This window comes from Numida meleagris, chromosome 2 (assembly GCF_002078875.1).
Source record: "Numida meleagris isolate 19003 breed g44 Domestic line chromosome 2, NumMel1.0, whole genome shotgun sequence".
In the NCBI taxonomy this organism is placed as follows: Eukaryota; Metazoa; Chordata; class Aves; order Galliformes; family Numididae; genus Numida; species Numida meleagris.
In genome coordinates this window covers 134,522,773-134,545,732 of record NC_034410.1, presented here as the reverse complement: position 1 = coordinate 134,545,732, position 22,960 = coordinate 134,522,773, and the positions used below count along the sequence as shown (strand labels likewise).

The following is a 22,960-nucleotide window of genomic DNA, read 5'->3' as shown; positions in this document are numbered from 1 at the left end:
CTTTCTTCTGAGTATAGGACTTCTTAGTGATGATAAGAGAAGATAGGAATTCCCTCATTAGGAAACAAATGCTATTTTTTCAAAAGTAATTAGCAAGAAATTAAATTGATGTCAAAAGTGCCCTGCATGCTTTGAAAAATAAGTAGTGTATGTGCCTGCTAGATATTTATTTAAGTTGAGAAATCCGTTGTGACCTTCAACACAGACATTGCAACTGTAGTGCATGAGTCAGATGGCGGGGCTGATCTGCCTCCTATCAACGCTTACCTCCTTCCATTGCTGGGAGTGGGAACAGCATCACTAGGAAGCAAGAGGTTGACCTGTCAGCTGAAGCTTGGGGAGCTTAGTTATGCTCACGCACGTGTCTGTCCTATAAAGCTGTTCTGCTCAAAATGCATTTGGCTCAAGAGAATGCAGTTAAGAGTCAACTGGCAAAGATATTCAGAAAACTTTGATTGCCGTTGGGGTGTAAAATGCCTTGGCTGCTTCTCTTGCCTTCTGCATATGAATGAGCCTACCCATAAAGACTGAAAGTTGGCATGGTAAGGTTGTACTACTTTATACAGTACAATCCCCTTAATTGGCACATCTGCTGGAAGTAAAGGTGCCAAAAATGTGATTCACTCAGAAGGAGTAAACCTTGTAAGAGAGCAACTAGTCTTTATTTAATAGGAATTAATATCCGCTCAGCACGTTAAATGTTCTCCCTGTACAAATGTGCTGTCACTGAGTTAATGACACAACTAACCTCACTACCTGTTAATGATGAAGTAACAATTAGCTTTTAGCTCTTCTCATCCAGAAATGCTTCTCGGTATCTTTAAGATCAAAGTTTTCACCTCTGACATATGGCACGTAATATATATTAAAAAAAAAAATTACACAGCTACTCCCCAAACGATAGGTTATGATGTGTCAAGTATTGTCTCTGAAAAATACTATGATTAAAGATGGAAGAATCTAGATGTGGTCTGTGCTGTACAGCTTTGCTGTTAGAGTAACTCCACCAGCAAATCCCAAGAATAAAAAGATCTTCCAGTATCACTGGATGAAAACATCCCCCAAGTGCCAAGCACACTGCTTTGGCAAAACTAATGTTCTGCCATAGGTGTGTTTTTATTGAAGTATGTCACCAGAAAGCACAAATTCCACGCTGACATTATTAGATAAATGTTTCTGAGATTAGGCTCACTCTGTATTTGAAGAACTTTTTAGCTGAAATATCCCGAATGTTTCAAAACTTCAGATAAATTTATGCTTTTTTTTTTTAACTGGATTTACCTGAAATCTCAGGAAAAAGAAAGTACTGTTCTGTACCATCTTCTTTTTCATGAAATAGACCAATTTGGATTAGAGTAGTATTCCTTAGTAGAGACTTTAATTTTATTAGCCTTAGAAAATGCTACCATTAAGTTACGCTTCATAATTTTGAATTGCCACATTTCAGTTCATATCCAAGTTAGTATGGACAATGTGAATATGAAACAGGTACGCTTAAGAGTCACAGTCTCACAGCCTTGTCTAACTCTTTTCATTTCAAGGCAGCCTGTTTTTTAATTTCTCTTGCTGACTATTGGTAGCTGAGCTATTTCTGAAAATAAGAGACTGAAGAACTGCAGATAAGGCATCGCCTGAATGTATATGCTTGTGCGTGAGCATTCCTGTGATCTACAGAACAAATGAAAGCTGACCAATTTCTTTTAACACTTACTGAATTCATAAGTGTAAAGGCAAAACTTTGCTCTTTTCAGATCTTTACATGTTTTTTTTTTTTCTGTTTTCTTTATAGTTTTGCAATTAAAGAGCAACAAGATGTTTAATTTGCACAACAGTGCTTTGGCTGATGGATTTTCTTACTCCTCCAGGCTGTATTTCAGCTAAATTCTTCTGTACTGCTATCTTAATATAAGTTTGAGAGAAATTCCAAGGAAATGAATGGAACTACTTAGATGCCTCGTATTGACTTTAATGGAATGGCTAACATGCAGTCTCACTTTAGTTTGATCTTGGATGCAGCTGTCTGGGATGCAACTTGCTGAGGTGCCAGGACTGGTTTCCAAAAAGAAAAAAAGTGTGAATGTAGACACCTTTGTAATGATGAGTTTTATAGGTAGATTTGGGCAGTGTTTTTTTCTTATTGAGGCCTGGAGAAAATATTTTTTGACAAGTGGTTAATTTCCTCAGAAGTGGAATTGCAGTTATGCTGGCAATAATTCTGCATTCGGAGCAAACTCTTGGAAAAGGGGGTGGGGGGCTACATTTCATTGCTATCTTTAGTTACTTGGTAACTCCTCTTCCCTTTCCTACTTCAGCCTTGGAGGGCTTGAAGTTACAGCTTTCACCACAGCGGATTGGTCTTTGTGCCTCCTGCCAGGCTGAGCAGAGTATTTGGTGGTGAAGACCCGTGATGTAAATCTCCTTCACAATGAGTGCAGTGTTCAGTCCTAAAGACAGGATAAAAGATGAGTAGCCTGCAAGTTGCGTGCTTTGCCAAGGGTGAGCGTCTTGAGTTTGATTTCACTGTAGCAGAAGACTAGGCACAAAAATGAGCGTGTGCTTGTAATAAAGGTCATTAACAACAACATCAAGTAATTAATACTGGGATCTTCATTGAAGTTACTTGTTTCACTCATAAAATCATAGAACATCTGGAGTTGGCAGGAACCCATATGTAGCCCTCTCAAGTAACAGTAGCAAGCAGACTGGAGAAGTTTGAAGAGGAATGTTTTGTAATGGTTCAAGGCATGCTTGTAGGACACCTGCTGTGGGAACAGAAATTGTCCCAACGCTGTGCACGATCTGGAGTAGGCTTCTGTATGGAAAAGTAGAAGGGTTTATGTTTATTTTATGAAGCTTGTAATCAGTGATGCAAGATAGCGATGGTTAAAGCCCGGAGTGTGACAGGGACTATGTGGTTTGAATAGTCTCAGATAGGAGAAGAATCAAAGCCACATCAAAGAAGTATGAAACAACTGTTGTGTTCTGTGAAGTAAAAATCTCCCCGTCTGACACAACAGCTCTCTGTATCTGTGTTTTTGTCTGTAAATACCCAAAAGCAAGTATTTAATTTTTGGACTGAAAGGGATCTTCCGCATTGAGTGAGATGGCTTGGCAAGCTAAAAATGCCCAATGTTTTTAGATTAAGTGAATTTTAATGCGTTACACTCCTTGATTTGGATTTGGTCATCAAATCCTAAAACTGAATGTTCCCCTGGTCCTGTTTGTATTTTTATTGTAAGCATTGTTGGCCTGTCAGTCCCAGAAGTGGTTCTCAGGATGCTGATATCAGAGCGGTGCTGGGCAAGCTCCTTGCCGATGCTGAGGAGTGCTCTGTCGTCACCTTTCTCATCCTGACATGTCAGCTCTTTGCAGTTTGCCGATAATGTCACTACAATTTATCTCAATGCCAGTGTGTGCTGGTTGTGAGTCTTGCTTTCAGGGCGCGATATCTCACTGAAAGACTACTCGTATGGAAAAGGTATCATTTTATTCATTCTTGCTTGTTGTTTTGATACTGTATTTATCCCCATCAGGATAAATATTCCGTGATATTTTATTTAACAGCACAGTTCATCCTTTCTTGTTGATGGTTACGCTTGTGACAGTTTTAAGAGGGAGTTAGTTCCCTCTAACTTGTTTTTACTTTACAGACCAATCTCATTATTTTTCCTAATTTGTTTCTTTTTTTCTGTTTGTAGTGCACAGAAGCTTGTGGCACAGGTACCAACGGCAATGGATTGAATTGATCAGGGTGTTGCTTGAAAGCTTGATAAAACCTGTCTCTGTGGTCAGGTGGTGGTGGTGCACTGGTCTGGAACCTTGGGGGATACATTACCCCTTGTGCCAAGATGACTTTAAGTGCTGCTCTTGTTAGGGACAGCAATCCCCAGCAGTCTGCTGGAGGGAACACGAAGCCAGTGGCTGGCTTTGCCCTTGGCCCTGTCCCCACTCACTCTGTCCCCACCATGGCAGAGGTCTGTCCCTCTCCCTTCAGGGGCAATGATATCTCTGCAAGTTCAGTTTGCATCTGCCCGAACTTCAGGTGTCTTTGACTAGCTCTGAGTTGCTAGGGATGTGGTTTTGGAACCTCAGGTACCTGTCTGGAGTTCATGATGCTGCTGCGGGCATGGTCAGGTGGCTGTGGAGTTACTTCACCTTAAAACATAAAAATAAAACACATGAAACAGCCCTATATATTGTGACTGTGGAATCAGTCTGCCCAGGGAGGTGGTGGAGTCACCATCCCTGGAGGTTTTCAAGAAGTATGTAAATGTGGCACTGAGGGTCATGGTTTACTGGGCATGGTGTGATAGGTTGATGGTTAGTCTTAATGATCTTGGAGATCTTTTCATTTGATGATATTGGAGGTCTTTATGAATCAGATAGCATTATGGCTCTGCTCTGATCTGTCTACAGACTGGTGATGGGAAGTAACTCACTCTTGCCTGCACTTGTAACCAGCCTTGTCTTCTGTGGGATCCCAAACGTGTACCCTGATGTCAGACAGCATAGTGCGTCTGGACCATACTGGGGAAGGAGTGCATGAAGGACGACATGCATGTGAGTGATAGGGTGAGGTGTGGTCTAGGTGCTGCTGTCAGGGACAAGCTTTTGAGCATCGGGCAGCCTTAACAGATGTGAGTTCTTGGGATGTGTGCAGCCTCTGTGCACTTGTCATCATGGAATGACTCCCTTTGCCATGCTCAGGTGGCCACAGCTGGTCAGCCAGCTGTATATTGGGTCTTGCTATGTGGATCAAGTACATTTGGTACCGGGCTGCAATTGTGAGAGACAAACTTGCAGTCAGCTGGTGCCTGGCACTCTCTGAGTGTCATCTCAAGCAAATCTGGGAGTCTGGGTAGGACTACCATGTCACTCCACTTCTCATTCCAAGTGGCCATTGAGTGTTGATCAGTCCTAGGTGTGTGACTTGTGCAACAGCTACTGTACTCTGTCTACTTTAATACTTCCTGGGTGACATTAGCAACAGTTTAATTCTAGGTTAAATGGAAGTTGATACAAAGTAAGCTTTTAGAGTGTCTTTTAGGCTAGAAATATGTTTTAAAAAGAAAAAAAATATCATTGCAGTTATTTACTTTGCCACAGTGACCCAAGTAGGAAGTTACAATGTAATTCTTTGAATTTCTGATCCAGTTAATTTTAAATATTCATTTTTTAAATCAGTATAAAATGAAAGATGCACCATTTTCCATTTGTTATTTCTAAGCAAAAAAAAAAAAAAGCTCATTTTGTTTGTTTGGCATGACCTTTTTTTCTTTTCTTAGCATTAAAATTCTCAGTAACACAGGCAGGAACCTAGCACAAGCAGAGGTTTCAGTGCTTTATGGGTTGTCCGCTCACTGTTGTTATTTTCTTTGGTCTTTGCTAGAAAAGTCTCTAAGTATGCCTACCTGAGAAAATATATTTCTGAATGCAAATGTTTTCTTCCGAAATTCTTCAGTGTTTTAAGATAATGTATAAAACTACATTCATAACCCTTTATCATTTCATCTATTCTTTCCAAAACTGAAAACAGCTTTTATGTTAGCCACTGGTTCTGAATTTTACGTAGGCTGTTTAATATTAGCAAAGTAATTTGGAATATATGAAGAAAATTCTAATTTTCTTAGATTTAGAAATACGACCCAAGCACATTTAAAAAAAATAATGATTTTGAAAGTCTTCTTCGGTACTGCTGCTCCTGCTTCTTTGTGTCATAAACTATGAATGTGATGCTGTTAGTGTTACTGCCTCAACAGCATGAAAGATTTGACAGTAACTTATATAGCTTTTTATAGCTGTGAAGCTTAAATTCACTGCTGTGTATATATTTTTATCAAATACAGATAAAAATTCATTTTTCCAATTTTAAAATATTTCATAGTTTGCTTGCAGAAGATATTTGTTTTGATTTCACAAACATTTTCGTCTCAGCTTTCTGAGTAATGCGATCCCTTTCCCATTCTCTCTGCTCCCACCCATCGGTGTTTTTTTCTGATGCATTTTAATGTTTTCTGCCCAGCTGACTGTTATTCTGGGGGTGACAGCCACCCATACTGCTCTCTGTCCCCAGCTCTAAAAAGATCACTGCTGCTTTGACTTTTTTGATTTAAACTGTACTACAGATCAGAGAACGACTGGTTGATGTATGTTGGAGCAGAATCTGCCTTAATGCTTGGAGTGGTGCCTCTTTTACCAGTCTCTGCTTTATGGAATTGATTTTCTTTTTTTAGGCATAACTTGTGAGGTTTGACTTCAGATAAACATGTATAAACATGCATCGACTTTGCTGAGATGTCACGAGCAGCATGGTTTTAAATTGGGTGTTACAAACGGTATCGGGCAGCATTCTTCCAGTGGACCTGCAGCCTTGTTTGAGTGAAGACCCTGATTCCAGATGCCTTGGATTTTGTAATCCCAGTAGACACATAAATGCAAAACCAAAAATAATATTGGCTTTAGAAGTTATTTAAAATAACTTGGAGCATTGTATATGAAGTGTTTTTAAGAATGAGATTGAATCCTCTGTCACTCAAAAAAAAAAAAAAAAAAAAAACCAACCCAAAAAAAAATAGCCTTTCTTTCTGTTACAGAGTAAAATACCATAAATAAAGACAAATTCTGGTGAATAAATTGATCTTGGATACTTGGTGGCCTTGGTAAACTGCACCTGTAAGGCTGAAGAGGCAACTTGTATGTCATTGCTCAGGAGGAGCAGGGCTTGGCTGCTGATGCTGTTTTGAATGCTGAAATACACCCTCTAATAATGCACTAGCTACAACCTTGATTTATCTATTTATTCTTGACTTAGGTACTGTATTCTCTGCATTGTGGAGCAAAGAGAGCATAAAATTGTCATGTATTTAATATGCTGATTCATTTCTTTTCTCTTGAGAGAGTCATTTTTATAACTTGAGAAATGCAGAGCAAGAAACTGTGTTTAGGTAATTTGAAAGAGTTTGACACAAAATCTTGAAGGTTTTCCTTCAAATGTACAGGAATACTGAGAACTGTGGTGCTTTTGCTCTTGGCCCAGGTTTTGGAATAGTGTTCTGCAGGATTAAGACTATTAAAATACTGCCTGCAAAGGGCAATTTTAGGATATGTTTGTTAGGAAAATGAAAGGGAAGGCTAGACCAAGGATTTTTGGGGCTTATTATTTCACTGATCTGATAGAATAGAAATAAAATAAAAACATAATGTGTTTTCCAGCTGTCTAGGTAGTTTGCATCTAGTTAGTGGCAGGGGACCCATTTTGTAGGTATGTTTATGATGAGGGTCATTTTCCTTGGTGTACGGGGAATTTTTTAGTGTAAGATCTAGCTTTAGAACAGGAAAGAAACTAACAAATGAGTTCTGTGGGAGGAAAGTGTGTTTTTTAATAACCTTACATCTAGAGCATCTGGTTGGAAAATATTTTGGGTATGATGTTCCAAAAATGAAAGCCGCTACAACATAGCTGTTGCTTTAAAATACCTGCATTCCTCTAACTAAGCAGGTCTGTACTAATTATCGAATTAAACATAAAGCTTGATTGTGGCAATATAAGCATGTCTTTTTTTTGAGTGGTTATAACTTAAGCCAGTTGTGTTTTAATAATCATAATTCTGAATGCTGGACAGTGAAGAATTAGCATATATGTTTGCTGGGCAGTGATCTATATGATGCATGAGATAATAGCTACGCCATTTGGAACTGTCTTTCATTTCTTTAGGCACAGAGGGAAATGTTAAATTTGTAGTGTAACTGCTGATGAACTTGTTCTTCAGATACTTAACAAGATGGCATTTAAACCTCATAGGAGGAGAATAGCTACTGAACTGAAAACAGCACCCTCATACTCAAACCAAACTTTATCACTTCTTGTGTGCTTTCAGCTAGGAAGAAATAGCTTAAGTCTATGGCCAGCTATATACATTTGCATGCAAATATTTCAGTATTTTTATGATGTATATGAGAAAACATTAATAATTTAATTTTCAGGGACTGACAGATTTTCCTCTCATCTTCAAAAATTCAGGTGCTCGAGAATTATCTTTAAGCAGCAGCTCATATAAAGATACACGTGTCTTGATCTTGTTAGGAAATTTCTGTGGAATTGGAGAGACTGCTCCTATTATATGGCTATTTTTACTTGTATTTTTCTTTGATGTCTTTGTGGAGGAAACTCGTTTATATATATATGTGTGTGTGCAACAAAAGTCAGCTAACAGGTACCATAATATGGGGCCCTTCATTGAAATTCAGCATCCTCTTTGACTCAATCCACAGTAACAAGTAGGCTGGGGAAGTTCAAAGAGGAGCCTTTGATCTCCTTAGCTGCACAAGGAGCAGTTACAGGGCACTTGCTCATTGTAATGAGGTTGTCCCTTCTCAACATCTGTGAGCATCGGTAGCAGGTTGCTGTATGTGCATGAGGCTGATGTGCTTCCCAGAAGGATTAGTGGTAAAGGGAGCACTGTCCTGCTTACAGTGCATTGCAAACACATCTGGAATTTTATTTTTTTTGTAGATGCAAGTTTGTCAGTTAGACTTCTGCCTTGTGTAGGGTGACAGCACAAGGTGAAAATCAATTATTTGGAGTGGTTTTCTGCTTTAATGTGATACCTTTAAATGTGGATGGTGTCTACTCTTGTGTTTGAAATAGGATTCATGTTTCTGATGAGTGTACTTTGGTCTAAAGCAAAAAAAAAAAAAAAATGGCTAAGCTAAGGGATCTGCATTGTATTGTATTCAACCATAATTTTTCTGCTGTTTATTTGTATGAAAGGCACTGAAATGCCAGGCAATGAAAAGAGAGGGAAAAATTGGACATGAGAAATCAGAGGGATGTTTCATGTCAGAATCTTAGCTTCACCTTCATATTCCCTGGTCCTCAGCTGAGATCTTTGCATGATGTCATTATGGACTTAATAGGACATGCAAAGCACTAGCTGAGAACTGCTGTTGCCCTTCAGGCTTCTAGTAATGAAGATTTCAAAGCAACTTTGAAAAGGGCTGCCTGACAAAGTACATTTGCATAAATGCTTTATAACCCTGGGCCGCCATCACGGAATCTACCCTAAGTCTTAATGGAGTTTGGTTGAGGTGACATTCCCTTTCACCTCAAATTTAGGTGGAAAAACTTCTCTAGAACCTTCTACAGGACCCCAGGAGCTGGAGGGATAGGTATCCTGTGTGCATAGCAAGGGAATAAAAATACTTTGAAAATGATTTTATTCTGTAGACTCAGTTCTTTGACAAAATCATGAAGTAAATGGGTACGTTGGTATTCCCACCAACTTGCAAAGTCCAATGTTAGATGTTCATTGTGGGGAATAATGGACATTTGAATAAGATTTTTAAGTCTCCTGCACAGACTGTTGAAAAAAAAATCTCTTTAAATGTATTAGTTCTTTAGTTTTGCTTTTCCTGCATTGATAAGAAGCTCTAAGCTCCTCTAGTTCTGTTCTTTTACAACTCAGTGTTTTTGTGTGTTTAAAAAAAAAAAAAAAAAAGCTGAGTTGTTCAATTAAATGAAATGTGACATTATGCATGTGATAATGCATTTGGCTTAATTTATGAGTGTTCTGTGTGTAAACTGTTAGTCTATTTGTCTGGATAATCTACTGTAAAACTGATTTTACAGAAAAGTATTGAACAGTGGTAGTCTTTTTTTTTGTATAAGGAGATGACTGTTTTAAGCAGAGACCTTGCTGACTTTGTGTAACAGTGATCTTAGGACAGTTAGATGAAAAATGAAGCAGAAAAGCTAGAAATGCTTGTAAGCATCATTCTCACTTGGAGCAATGGCAGCTGAAGCGCTCAGTGTGTGACTGGACACCAGCACCTCTACCTGCACGGAGTGTAGTCCCTTTTCCTGTACAGAAGCAGCCCTTAAGCTCACTTGCATTGAAGAGTTTTTTTGCGAGATCTCTAAGTAGCTGAAGAATACACCTGAGGATACTTCTGGTCTTCTGCCTTACTTTCCAAACTGGAGCACAAACATATCTCTCACTTGTGCATTTGAAGTCTTCGAAGCTGCAACAATTGTCCTTCATGTGCAGAGTCTCACTCTTACGTTGTGACTGGTTCACACTGTTTTCTGATTTAAACAGCCACTGATTTTAGCTGAGAAATCTCATCTAACAATATTGTGTCTTAGTTGTTGGTGAACTACGTTGATCTGATTAACTTGTCATGTTTGTGTCGGTGAGAGCTCAAGCTGTCTGAGTGCCCTTTGCTTTTGGAGTGCTGGAGGTGGGTGAGGTGGGGACGGCTGCTTACATAGTAGGGAGAGCAATGAGATTGGGGGAACACAGAAACAGTTAGAAAGGAGAGCAGTTCTTCTGTAACGTCTTTAACTTGTTTGTAGTACTGTAGTAATAGAATCATAAAATATCCTGGGTTGGAAAGGACACATAAAGATCACGAAGTCCAGCTCCTGGCTCCACACAGGACCACTCGAAAATCAGAGCACGTTGTGTGTCTGAGAGGGTTGTCCAAACACTCCTTGAGCTCTGGCAGCTTGGGGCCGTGCCCACTCCCCTGGGCAGCCTGCTCCATGCCCACCGCCCTCCGGTGCCGACCTTTTCCCTAACCCCAGCTGCCCCTCCCCTGTCACAGTTCCATGCCGTTCCCTCGGGCCCTGTCGTTGTCACAGAGAGCAGAGCTCAGCGCTGCCCCTCCGCTCCCTGTGAGGAGCTGCAGCCGCCATGAGGCCTCCCCTCAGCTCCTCTGCTCTGGGCTGAGCAAACTCAGGTTCTTCAGCTGCTCCTCATACATCTTGCCCTCCAGACCTTTCACCATCTTTGCAGCCCTCTTTAACTTTCCTAACACATAAATTTAATAACTTTCTTCTAGACTGGTTAGCTATCCTGCTGCCAGTACTATGGCTAGCCTTGTGTGAGCAGCTGGGAGAGGTCTGATGTAGGCTCCAAGATGGTTCTGCTGTGGGAAGCAAGTGCCTGAACCTGGCCCTCTACAGGGATCATTTGTTCAGTGGTGCTGGATTGTCTGGGCTTCCAACTTTTTGCAGGACTGCAACTATTGTTGGTGAAACAATTTATAAAGGAAGAGTTTGTTCTCTAAGCCAGGACCTTAATTTCAAGCTGGCTTCTTTCTGTTAGGACTCTTCAGTTCTGTTATCACTCTGCTGTATGTAATCTGCACTTTTTATGACAATGGAAACTGCACAGGTCTGGTAAAGAGCAAAACCAAGATGAAGTTGTTATGAGTCTACTGGTAAACTCACTGTATTTGCTTAAAAAACAACAACAACAACAAAAGGGTGCAAAGTGTGTATCCTTCTTATGCCAAATATAGTATTGTTTTGAGCAAAATGTCTCTTCAATATGTCTATCGCAGAAACATTTGTAGATAACAAATACATTTGGTACCAATAATTGCACTCAATAGTTCCAAACTAACTTAAAATAGAAAACTATAACAAAACTCAAGAAAAATTATACCCTGCCAGGTTGTAATTGAGATGAAGAGCAATAGAGAAACAAAAGGAGTCCCATTGGAGTTGGGAGAGGCCAGGACTTTTAACATTTTGGCTGGTCCTTGAAGTGATTCTCAGCAACAATTAAATCTCTGGGAGTATAATGAATACGGATAAAATTACAAGATTATTGCAATGAAGATACATTTACTCAGTTTATCATAGAAAATAATGGGAAAAGAAAGTACTGAAATTAAACCTTTCACATTTTGAAAGCCAGTATTAGCCTTTTGAAACATTGCCTTTCTGGTGATTTTTGCAAAGCATGTGGAAGAAGTTGATCCTTTATGGTCAAAATCTTTCCAGAAAGAGTTTAACTGTTTCTCAAGGAAGACGTAGTACAATACATTTTTGTGATACAAGGAACATAAATGCGGTGCCCACTACTATTAAAAAAACCTTTCACCGTGTGAGATACCTTCAATGATACATTTAAATAGCTGAGTCTTGTGAATGTGCTGGTGACTGCTAGTAACAGCATCTCCCATCTAGCATTTGTTATTTTAATACTGTTTATGGATATTGGCGTAAAATTTCTGAAAAAAGTTAGCATATGCGTTAAACGTCATTTCTCTTTTTCTTTCTGCATTTCTAGTCCGGGACTGTGAAACTGACCAAACCTGTGGCATTATGGACCCAGCAGGATGTCTGCAAATGGCTGAAGAAACATTGCCCTAATCAGTATCAAATCTACAGTGAGTCATTCAAACAGCATGACATAACTGGTAAAGTATGCACTATCAGAAATATTTTACTTACTTAAAATGTCGCAAATTGTTTTACTTTGTTGGTGATAGACTGTGACTGTACATTGAGGGTTTTTTGTTGATTGTATGACTCCAGAGTTGCAAGGTCTAGAGCAGGGGGACTATCCACTGATTGGTGAGTGATTTTCCTCTCCCTCTAAAATACAAGTTTCAGATTATTCAAGATTAATATAATAAGAAAAGAAGTCAGTCTGCATAAGGGTAAGGGCCATGCCCTGCTCATTACAAATCAAGACCCCAACCATTAAGAAATGTCTCATGAAGAAAAATGAAAATTATTTTTTTAGTTGAGGAATATTTTTTTACATTACATTTATATTCCTTGGGCTGGGAAGTGAGCCCAACTGACCCCCTTCCTAGGGCTCAATCAAGATTAACACAGCAAGTTTTTTTTTTACACACATTTGTCTAACTTTGTTCTAGGAAATGGACAATGAAGAATATTTTTATATCTCTTTATTTTAGTGTTTTATGGTCCTTAAAATTAATAAAGGAAATATTATTTCTGCCAGTGAAGCTGATTTCTGTCCCAGTAGTAGCCAGAGTACACATCATCATTTGTGTTCTTGCATTTCTTCCTTTATTTGATAAGGAGCTTCTCACCTGCATGAATTTTCCTTGACTAGTCTAAAAAGTATTCATTCTGTCATGGTTTTTCCTCCAAATACCTGTAAGACGTCTAAACCCTCAACACTTGCTGTCTTCTCAGCGAACCATATATTAAAAAGCATCATCGTGTTCTATTTTCCTATTTTCTTTAGAAGTTGATATTGATTTTGTTGATCTCGTTGGCTTTTTAACTTCTTTTCTGTTTCCAGTAGTAGTATGTTAACTGGCCACTTTGAACTGACACTGGTTCAGCTGAGTAGCTGGACTAATACAAATACAAATGTAATTTAGGAGTTGAATAGCATTTTTACTCACAGGAATTATTCGGTCTGTGAAAAGTTTCATGTGGGATGCTAATTTGCTTTCTGAAGTCGTGGTATTCAAAACATGGAAGTAGCTTTCAACCATTTAATACCAAGCGGTGATTTCAGTTCCGCATGCAAACCACAGTGTAATGGTGATATATTGTTGACTTTTGCATGTTTTAATCAGTGACTGTTTGTATACATGTACTTGTGGTGTTTCAGATTTTCCATTGATTCCTTTTGTTATTCTTTCCTTTTTGATAATATATGAGTAATTGCAAACAGGGCAAATTGAATTGCTAATCTGCAATTGCTATACAGGCATGAATACACTTGTGTGCTAATATGTGGGAGACGGTTTGTGTCAAGTTGGTAAATGTTTAATTTTTGTACATAATCACTGCACCTATTTCCTCTAAGTCATCATCTGTTTCTCAGTATCTTGAATGCAGTCCTTAAAAATGTAGTCGCATCTTCACCCAAGTGTACGGAGCTGATTGACTCCGGAGAGCTATCAGAAAATTTTGACATGAAGCTATTTTTTCTTTTCTCTAGTACTGTTTTACTATTACGTTGTCTCTTTAAAATTAAGGCTTTATGAGATGAAGTTGAAGAAAATGTTTTTTATTTCAACTAAACATATATGGATAGCATTGTAGATAGGTGAAAATTCAAACTTTATAGACCTCAATGAAAAGGGAAAATCGAAATTGGTCTTGAGAGAGGTATACAGAGAATATTAGTAAGAGTGTTAGAAAGTATGTCTACAGTAAAAAAAAAAAAAAGAAAAAGAAAAAGAAAAAAAGTAGGATTTCATGGTCCTTGTGGGTCGCTTCCAACTCAGGATGTTCATGATAACAGAAGGAGTGGAATAATGTTTTTACAGATTTTACAAATTATTGTGATAATGAGTGAAATGAAAACACAAGAGGATACTTCCAGCGCTGGCTCAAATTACTTGAAATCTACCAAAGGGGCAGAACAGTAGATTTTGGGCTCAAAAAAAGTAGAACATGAAAGGAGCTTGAAAACTACTATGAAGATTAAGCCAAGATAGTGTAACTGTTTCCAGATATGCTTACGTAAAAGTGATGTGATTGTTGAAAATTTCTCAGGAATTAAGTTGACTTTACAGACTTCTTTGATATGGAAAAATATGATAAAAGAAACTTGAACAAAATGTCAAGAAAAGGATATTTATGCTTTATTTGAAGATAAAATCTAAGGCCTGGTCGTAAGCCAGGAAAAAAACCTTGGACAAACTTATCTGTAAATTGTCACCTTCACCAATGGTGTTGAAAAGCACAGTATTTTGAGTACTTGGACTGTTAGCTACTGATTACAGTTTATTGGGTTGGGGCAAAAATGCAAAACAAAATATCCTTTGTAGAGAATTTATAAGTTTATACTACTCCTCACAAAAAGCAGCTGCTGATGTATAAGAAAAAATGTTATACCTAGCAAGAAAGTAAACTTACATTAACAGTGTACAATTATGACTTGGATCAGCATTCCTTCATTAGATTTGCAACAAATTAAGGACAATGGCTGATGCTTTCTAGGGGGAGCAAAGCCCCTTGCACCCCATATAGGATGGGGCTTACTGGCTGGGGAAGCTTTGAAGAGGACCTGTGGGCCTGGTAGACAGGAAGGTGAAATGAGCCATTAGTGTGCCTTGGCAGATTAAAAAAAAAAAAAGAGCCATCAGAATCCTGGATATTATTAATAAGCACATGGACAGCAGATAAAGGACAGTGGTTGTACTTCTTAGATTCCAATACTTGGACTTTGAATGCTGTTAAGACATTAACAAACTAAAACAAGTTTGGGTGAGTACCACCTGCATCTGCTCAGGGCTGGATCACTTGCAGTGATCAGGGACTTGAGCAAGCTGGGCTCGTTCACCCTCGAGAAAAGGCAACTTGCCAGGGATAGGATGGGGGACTAGCAGGAGCCCCAAGTGCATAGAAAGATGTTATCAGAAAGATGGGGCCAAACTCTTCATGGTGACACTAGACTTGAAGTGAGAGGTTAAAGCTGAATGTATTAAGAAACTTTTACCCCGTGAGCACAGTTTGATATTGGAACAGGTTGTTCACAAGGTTGTGCTGTCTCCATCCTGGGAGGATTTCAAGCCCCAGCTGGAAAATGCCTTGAGCAATGTGATCTGATCTCATAGCTGACCTGCTTAGAGCAGGAGGCTGGAATGGAAATCTCCCAAGATCCCTTCCAACCTGTATTCTCCAGTGATCTTATGATTTGATAAGTACTTATGGAGCACCTCAGAACCAATTAAATGCATTTTGCAGTGAGATAGGGAAGATAAAATACAGAAAGACCCAGTAAGAAATTGGGATATGTTTTGTAAACACAAAATCCTTGTGATCAGTAAGTGGAGCATCTGGATGACTTATTAAGCAGAGGTCATAGGTCATTTATGTTGTATTTGACCCAAAACCAGAACCAAAACAATTTAAAAGACCAACTCTGAGCAAGATCTAAAGGCTCCTGGTAGGAATTACCTGTGATAGAAAAAATAAGACAATGAAAAGGAAGGAACAAAAATGACAGTGGCCTGCGCAACCAAGAACACAATTGTAATGGTATGAGCTTGTCACGAGAGTCTTCAATAGATGATGACTTCTACCAGCTTGAGGGAGTATAAAAAGTTGTTCTGACTGTACAGCCCTTTATACCTACTTTATACCAGTATAATCTGTGGAACAAAACTGAGAAATGGACTGAGCTTTTGGTGTTTGCATATGGCTTTGAATTTGCCAGACAGCAACAGTTCTAAATGACTGAGGAGCTCTTGAGAGCTGAATTGTTCTTTGGGAGTATTAGCCTGTAGCATTGAAACAAATTACGATTTTTGCAATGTCTCAGAGTTAACAGGAGGATGACTTGGCTTAGAACAACTAAGGAATAACCATTTTTGGGAAAATGGTTCATTGACAAAGTAATAAATAAGATGTCTAAGGATCTGCTTATTGATGTGTGATTTGTTGAAAGGAAGGAAGGAAAGAAACCCTGCTTCACCTCTTGTTTTTACACCCTGTTCCCCAGTGTGCTAATGCATGTCTTCAGAGCATGAGGTTTTAATGCTATGATCATTAAACAAACCTCATTCTGTCAAAGTAATACCCAAGAGGTACCTTGGTCCAAGTGAAGGAATTTGATAGGAGGTACTTGAAAGGACTCAAGCCTTTTTAAATTAAAGTTTTAAGGAGGAAAGGAACAGGACTCAAGAAAAACCCTTTTTAGTTTTAAAAGGAACCAGAATTTATGAATATTCATTAAATACCAAATGGCAACTCAGAAAATGAAGTATGAACTGCTGTTGAAAACCTACAAATAGCCTCATAATCTGGCTAATTCTATAACCTTTAAATATGCTTGCATTAACTATTTGCCTTATACAACTATGTCAACTATATGCCTTGTATTTTTATGAAATTCATATAAAAATATTGCTTTTAAAGACTGATTTTTTTTTTATTTGATTAACATATTTGCAAAATGTTAGGAGTATGTCATAGCAGCTGAAATAGGTTATAAGCACGTTGGTGAGAGGTTGATCTTGTGGTTTAGGATACTGTGCTGGAATTTGGCTCAATTTCAGGTTATTCTGCTATTAGAGAGGTAGCATTAGAAAATCCTAGGGACCTAAGTTACTCCATCCATATAGAGAAAGGGCCTCTCTTTTATTATCACAGTGCTGCCAGATACGTTTCCAGGATACATAGTTAAGTTATAATCTGTCTCACACAACTCAGTGAGTTCTGTGCTACAAAGCATACAGTAATGGATGGGCGAGAGGCCTTAGATGGTGAGCAAGAGGCTTGGGTCTCATTCCCAGCTCAGCTTCACAGCTCAGTGGGAGGGAAGGGTGATGACAAGCAGGTGGTTTTATTCACCATGTGGTATCCTCCTGATCACGTTCATCCTCCCCATTCACATTTTGGTGTCTGCGCAACAGTGATAACGATAGTGGTGTTTTTAAATAATTGCATTGTGATACATGAATAAAAGATGTTTAAGAGCCAGCTGGGTCTTCCTGTTAATGGTCCTTTTTATTTGAAGCAGCTTCTCACTTGCTGTTCCCTCCCTTCAGAAGTGATTCCAGCTTTGTTATCCTCCCATGATGGATAAGTATCACGCTGATTTGAAATATCTCTTGTGAGTCGCATAGTGCACCTCATGAGGCCTCATCAAGAAACAAAACAATGTTCTCTTCAGGCTACCTCAGTGCTTCCCTGTTTCTGGTGCTTGACACCTGGCCCTCTTGAATCTTCTCTCAAATCCTACTGTAGTTTCAGTGTAGAAGGTGACACAAACTGGCACCTTTCTTAGCTTACTTTATTTCACATTGTTTTATTGTCCCTTATAAACAGCCCATAACCAACCTTCCAGGTTATTACTGGTTGAGGACTGGTTTTATGATCAGGTATAGGACCAGATCCAAGTAAAGAAAGTCTTGGGTCAAGGCAAGGTGTTGTAGGAAGTACTTTAACCTCCTCTCAAACATTATTCAAGTTTTGTTTACCACCATTTTCTTTGACTACAAACCTGTGACAATTTGAATGTTCTTTAGCACACTCATACGTCTCAGAAAGCATCTAGCTTATTTACAGAAAAAGAAAATAAATTGATTTTAATAGAAACAAACAAAAAAAACAACACTCATTGTTTCCAAAGGGAGGGTATTGCCAATAAAACATTAATTATCTTCCTTGTGTTGCATGTGACTGTTCTCTTTGGCACAATGGGCTTCTCCAGCCAATCAGTGTTCATCTGATGTTGGTCAAGGCCAGGTTGGATGGGGCCCTGGGCAACCTTATCTAGTGCCTGATTTAGCATCTGGCAACCCTGATCATGGCAGGGAGGTTGGAACTAGGTGATCTTTGAGGTCCCTTCTAACCCAACCTGTTCCGTGATTCTATGGTTTGTAGAAATATCTTCCATCTCCACCCCCCTCTGTGAAACCCTTCCCTTCTCTGTGGTGCAACGGGTAAGCTAGCCTTGTCCACAGCCCCTTCTGCCACTTTTCCTTGCACTTTCTGGGAGGTCTTAGCAGCACTTTTAGTTGGTGGGCTGTCAGATCAGTCCAGACTGCTTTCATCTGCAGTTTAAAAAGCAAAATTACTGTTTCACGCTGGAGAAAGCTTTTATTCTGCTCTCTGGATAAGGTCAGTCTTCTTTGCAACATTCTTCATGCAGCTGTGATGCTCGTGTTAGAAAATGTGAGGGACTAAAGAGTTCTCCCTATTTCATACTTGGCTGCTTTCAGACTTTTAACATGTGGAACACATCAAAGAGTGACGACTTTGGGATAAGGCTCCAGTTTGCATAACATGTGGCAAAATGTTCTTTTTTTGCATGGAAAATAGTGTCGGAAACATTTTAATGTAATTTTGTGTTTATATAGCTTTGTGTGTATTTAACTGAAAGAAGTCGGATAGACTAAATGGTTGGAAAGTGGAAATCTTTTCTTTTTTTATTTTACCTGTTATTGATAAAAGAACATTCTTCATGGAAGGTATCATCTTTCTTATCTCAACAGTGGGTCAGGCTTTTCAGTCAGATTATAGCTCATGAAGTATATAAGGAACTGCCAGAAAGCAAAGTCATATTGCACCTATGTTGCAACTTCTTGGAATTGTTCAGATAGTGCTCCAATATTAAAATATTTATCTTTTTCCTGAGAAGTTTTCTGTGTGAAAAATAATCTTTGGAGTATTACGGCAGAAATAGGAGACTGTTTTTAAACTAGCTGCCCTGACAAGGTCTTTGTTGCTAAACCAACTTGCTGCTTGTGCAAAGAGGAACCAGGCCCTGTTTGTGTGTACACGGAGTCACTTAGTGATGACGTGGAGCTATCTTCTCTTCTGTACACAAAGTGGTGGGAGTGTCTAATTCCATTATTTGTTACATAAAATCATATGTAGAGGAAGTTGTATTACTTTGTTGTGTTTAATAGGAAAGGGAAGTTGCCAAAGGGCGATTGAGGCTTTTTTGGCTTTTCTTGCCAATGGTTTATTAATGTTACTACTTCTCTACGTACTAAACTTGGAATTAATGATTTCCATTTTCCTCCTCCATTATCAGATGTATGGGCTGCTCTGCAAGTCGTTGATGAATGTTTTACACTCTCTTATTTGATGTTTCCTGGATCTGGTTGCTTTGCTTGGGTATGCTCTCTCCACTTGCAACCACCTGGGAAGATCTCTCATGGTTTCAATAAATGACTCTTCTACAGCATACTCAAAACAGAATTGCACTCTAGCTGCCTCTTTTTGTTTTCTCTGCCATCGAATAGGAACAGAGTAAAAGCCACATTTGCTGTAGCTTGTACGCCTTCCTGATGTATAACAAAATCCAAAACATTTTTAAAATTAAAAATATCATTTTGGTCCTTGAGCCCCCAATTTGAAATTCTCTGACACTTTAGATAAGTTATTCTGTACCTTTTGAGTGTGAGTATTTAGATGACAGGAGAAAAAAGTGTATTGCTCGTCATCTGAAGTAGCGTTTACTTGCACTTAGTGCTCAGTACTTAGTCCTCAAGTGCTGTCAGAATTAATGTTTCATAATTACCTACAAAAATAATTCGATTATTTCTTCCCTCTAACACTTTTTTATTTGCATTTTTTAACTTAATCTTGTTCTATTTGCTTTAGTCAACTTCTGCTAACTAGAGATCGTACCGCCTTTTACCCTTCTCCCTAAAAGATCTGTGTTACCCATTCCTTGTAAACTGGATCCACTGTATCCTTTAAGAAAACACCAATTCATATTAGTATCATTTAAACGCCCCTCCAGAACTTCTCACCTTGGCAGCTAGTTTCAAAATCAATTTCTGTTTCATACTGAGAGGAGAACTAAAAATGTGAATTAGGTAAGATACAGAAAGCTGTATCAAAACCTATTTCAGGAATTCTTGAACCATATTGTAAAGCTTGGTGATATTTCCTGGCTTGCCGATAAGGCTGCACAGCGTGTCTGCAAGAACTGAACGCTGATTGTGATCCATTGACAGAGCCAAAAAGCTTAGAAGCTACTGATTTAGCCTTTGGGTGCTTACCCTATCTATCTTAGGTGACTCAGACATCCAACTTAAGTGTGATTTAGAAGACCAAGGGTAAATGAGTAAATTATTGAAGTAATCAATTGAGAGGCAAGGCATGCCTCCACACAGATGAATTTAGTGGACTTAGAGGAAGGAGTTATAAAAACAACCTTTTTTTACTCACCCAGTTTCCTTTGTCCACTGCCTCTTGTTTTGGAGACAAAAAGAAAAAAAAGGCTTCACCATAATACTCTTGACATGCTCTTGAACAAAGTATGTCTTTTATCAACTATTTTTTTCTTTAGGTGCCTTGGATGAGTATTGACTGCTTTATTAATAGCTCTAACAGTTTGCCAAATATTAAAACTCTACCCTTTCATTTCATTTCTCAGGAAGTTCTTTCTACAGGTTTTTACAACCATCACCAATTGTTAGTGATTAGGTTATTACTTTACCATGTTCTTTGATCACTAGGCTGTGTGATACTGTTATCTAGAAGCTAGGCAGGGAGAAGCACTATTATTACCTAGAGATCTCCAAGGAACAGCTTGAAGCCTTAGAAAGCAGCATTGTTAACTCTGCGCACACTTCTTTATTTCCCTTTTATGTCCTTCTTTGGTTAATACTGATGAACTACTTCAATACAGTGCATAAATGCTCGTAGTCTTTCACTGCAGTGAAGGATGAAGTCCTCAGTTTGGAACTGATCATGTAATATTTAGGCCTTCCTGTGAATTGTGCTGATTCCAGGTGTTGTGCCCTGACCAAAGTCTCAGCGAGTGTAATTCTTCAGTGCTTTTTAAAGATTTCTGCTTTATCTGTTGAGTTGGGAACTTATTTTTTCAGCCAGATTAAACTGCCAGTCAGCGCTTTGGGTTCTCATTTACCACAAAGTTAGGCTTTCCTGCAGCATTTTGGAAGTTCTGATTCCTGTTCAGTTTGGAATCAGGACAAAAATGGGAGATATTGGATGATCTTCTTTCAGATTACTTGTGCTATAGCGTGGGAAGGGGTATTTATCTTCTTGCTGTGCAGACTTAAAGTCAATTTTATGGCTCAGTTGTAGGTAGGGAAAATTTAGATGGGGAAAACTTAAGTGATTAAGCTGAGGAGTTGTTAGAGGACCTTACAATTCTTCACTTTGAAGAAGTGAATTAATTTGCTGCTTAGTGGGTGCGTGTTTGTGATATCAGTGAGCAGCTAAAGCTGATTCTTCATTTCAGCTTGTTACTTGCCAGCATGTGCTATTCATGATACGGGGATTTAGTTTTAATGTAATCTTATAATTATTTGGCAGTATTCCCCAGTCTAATAACACAGTTAGCCTAATGAGGAAACACAGAAGGAAGCTCTCCTGAAATCCCGAAGTCTTGGATGTGGCATCTTCCAGGTTTGACTTCTCTATTGGGATACAAACAAGCAATTGCATGCTTAGTCTCACACATCCGATCAATCTGTAACTTAGGGTATTCCTTCTTTCACTTCAGATTTCAACCATTATCTAATCCCCTCTGACTCCTCCCCAGCCAGGAACCCTCCATTATGCTATGATTCCAGCTTCTCTGCTCTCTTTTTTTTAAAATGTATATATGTAGCCAGTGAATCTACTCTTGCACCATATCTCTAACAGTTGAATTAATGCTTATCTTAAATTTTGCCCTTAATTGAGTTTCCTATGTTCTTAGCTGCCCTCTGTTTTTTTTTCTCTCTGGACTTCTTGTCAGGATTCCTGTGAAACTGCCAACAAGAGCTGGATTTGCTCTGTGTGGATGTTCTGTGCCCAGAATTCCCGCAGAGTCACTGGGTGAAGGGAAATGGCCGTACATAGTCTTTAGTACTTTCCAAGTGTATCCAGGTTAGCGCTCACGAAGTGGAAATGCACTTGGGGAAAACAGTTATATATTTTTTTTTATTAACTCTTTGTCTTACAAAACTTGAACAAAAGCTTTAGAACAGCCTGGAGAGACCTGATTCTCGCTATCCCACTGTGAAATGTGGTAGAAAGACTTTTTTTCTGTTGTTCAGGAAGGACCTCAGCAGTTTATTGTTATGTAGTGCAATAATTCTTCGTTCCTCAGGGGGGAGCTTACATACCAGCTAACTGACACACAGCCTCCGGTTTGAGATGCTGCTAGGCTGTATTTTCAGCAACTTTATGGTATGGTATTGGGAAAATGTTATCCAATCTAAAGCAAAATTACAGCAACAGCTATAATTAGCTACAGTAGGCTTTATCCCAACAGAATATCCACAGTTGTGTAATCTTGAGTCAGTGACGACTGCACACTGATCTGTGCAGGACAAACCAGTCCTTACTCCCGGTTTTCCATCCCTTCCAATTTGTCGACCGTTGCTTGACGGCTGCTAATTTTTTCTTGTCCTTCTTTGAAAATGATTCAGTTTTTGGAAATATCAGACCAGCCAGCTGAGCCTTTAACAGAGAACAAAGAGACAGGAATAAAAAGTACTCCTCTCTTCCCTACCACCACCATATTCTAATAAAAGTAAAATCCGTAGTTCCTTTTATTCTAACAGCTCAAGTGCTGAAACAGCTGGCCTTTGAGAGTCAAGATTTACCAAGGGAGTAGCTTTCAGTGAAAAGAAGTGCTGTCCAGTGAAAATTATTGTTTGATTTGATATAGTTAATTGAACAGGTCAGAAAGTCTGACTGGGTCTGGTATGGTGTATCTCACACTGAGCTTTATCCTTGTTATTGTAGAATACA

General features: G+C 38.9%; 1 protein-coding gene across 8 annotated transcripts in view; it reads left to right on the top strand.

Moving 5' to 3' along the window:
* The window catches only part of SAMD12 (sterile alpha motif domain containing 12), a 170,806-nt gene that overhangs the window by 27,955 nt on the left and 119,891 nt on the right, over positions 1–22,960 (top strand). For all 8 annotated transcript variants that reach the window (XR_002434880.1, XR_002434881.1, XR_002434882.1 and 5 more), the window contains one exon: positions 12,081–12,210. Coding sequence is in view for 4 of the 8 variants with exons in the window: in XM_021385786.1 (XP_021241461.1) it covers positions 12,081–12,210 (130 nt within the window). In the remaining 4 variants the exon portion in view is untranslated. The remainder of the gene's footprint in view (positions 1–12,080; positions 12,211–22,960) is intronic.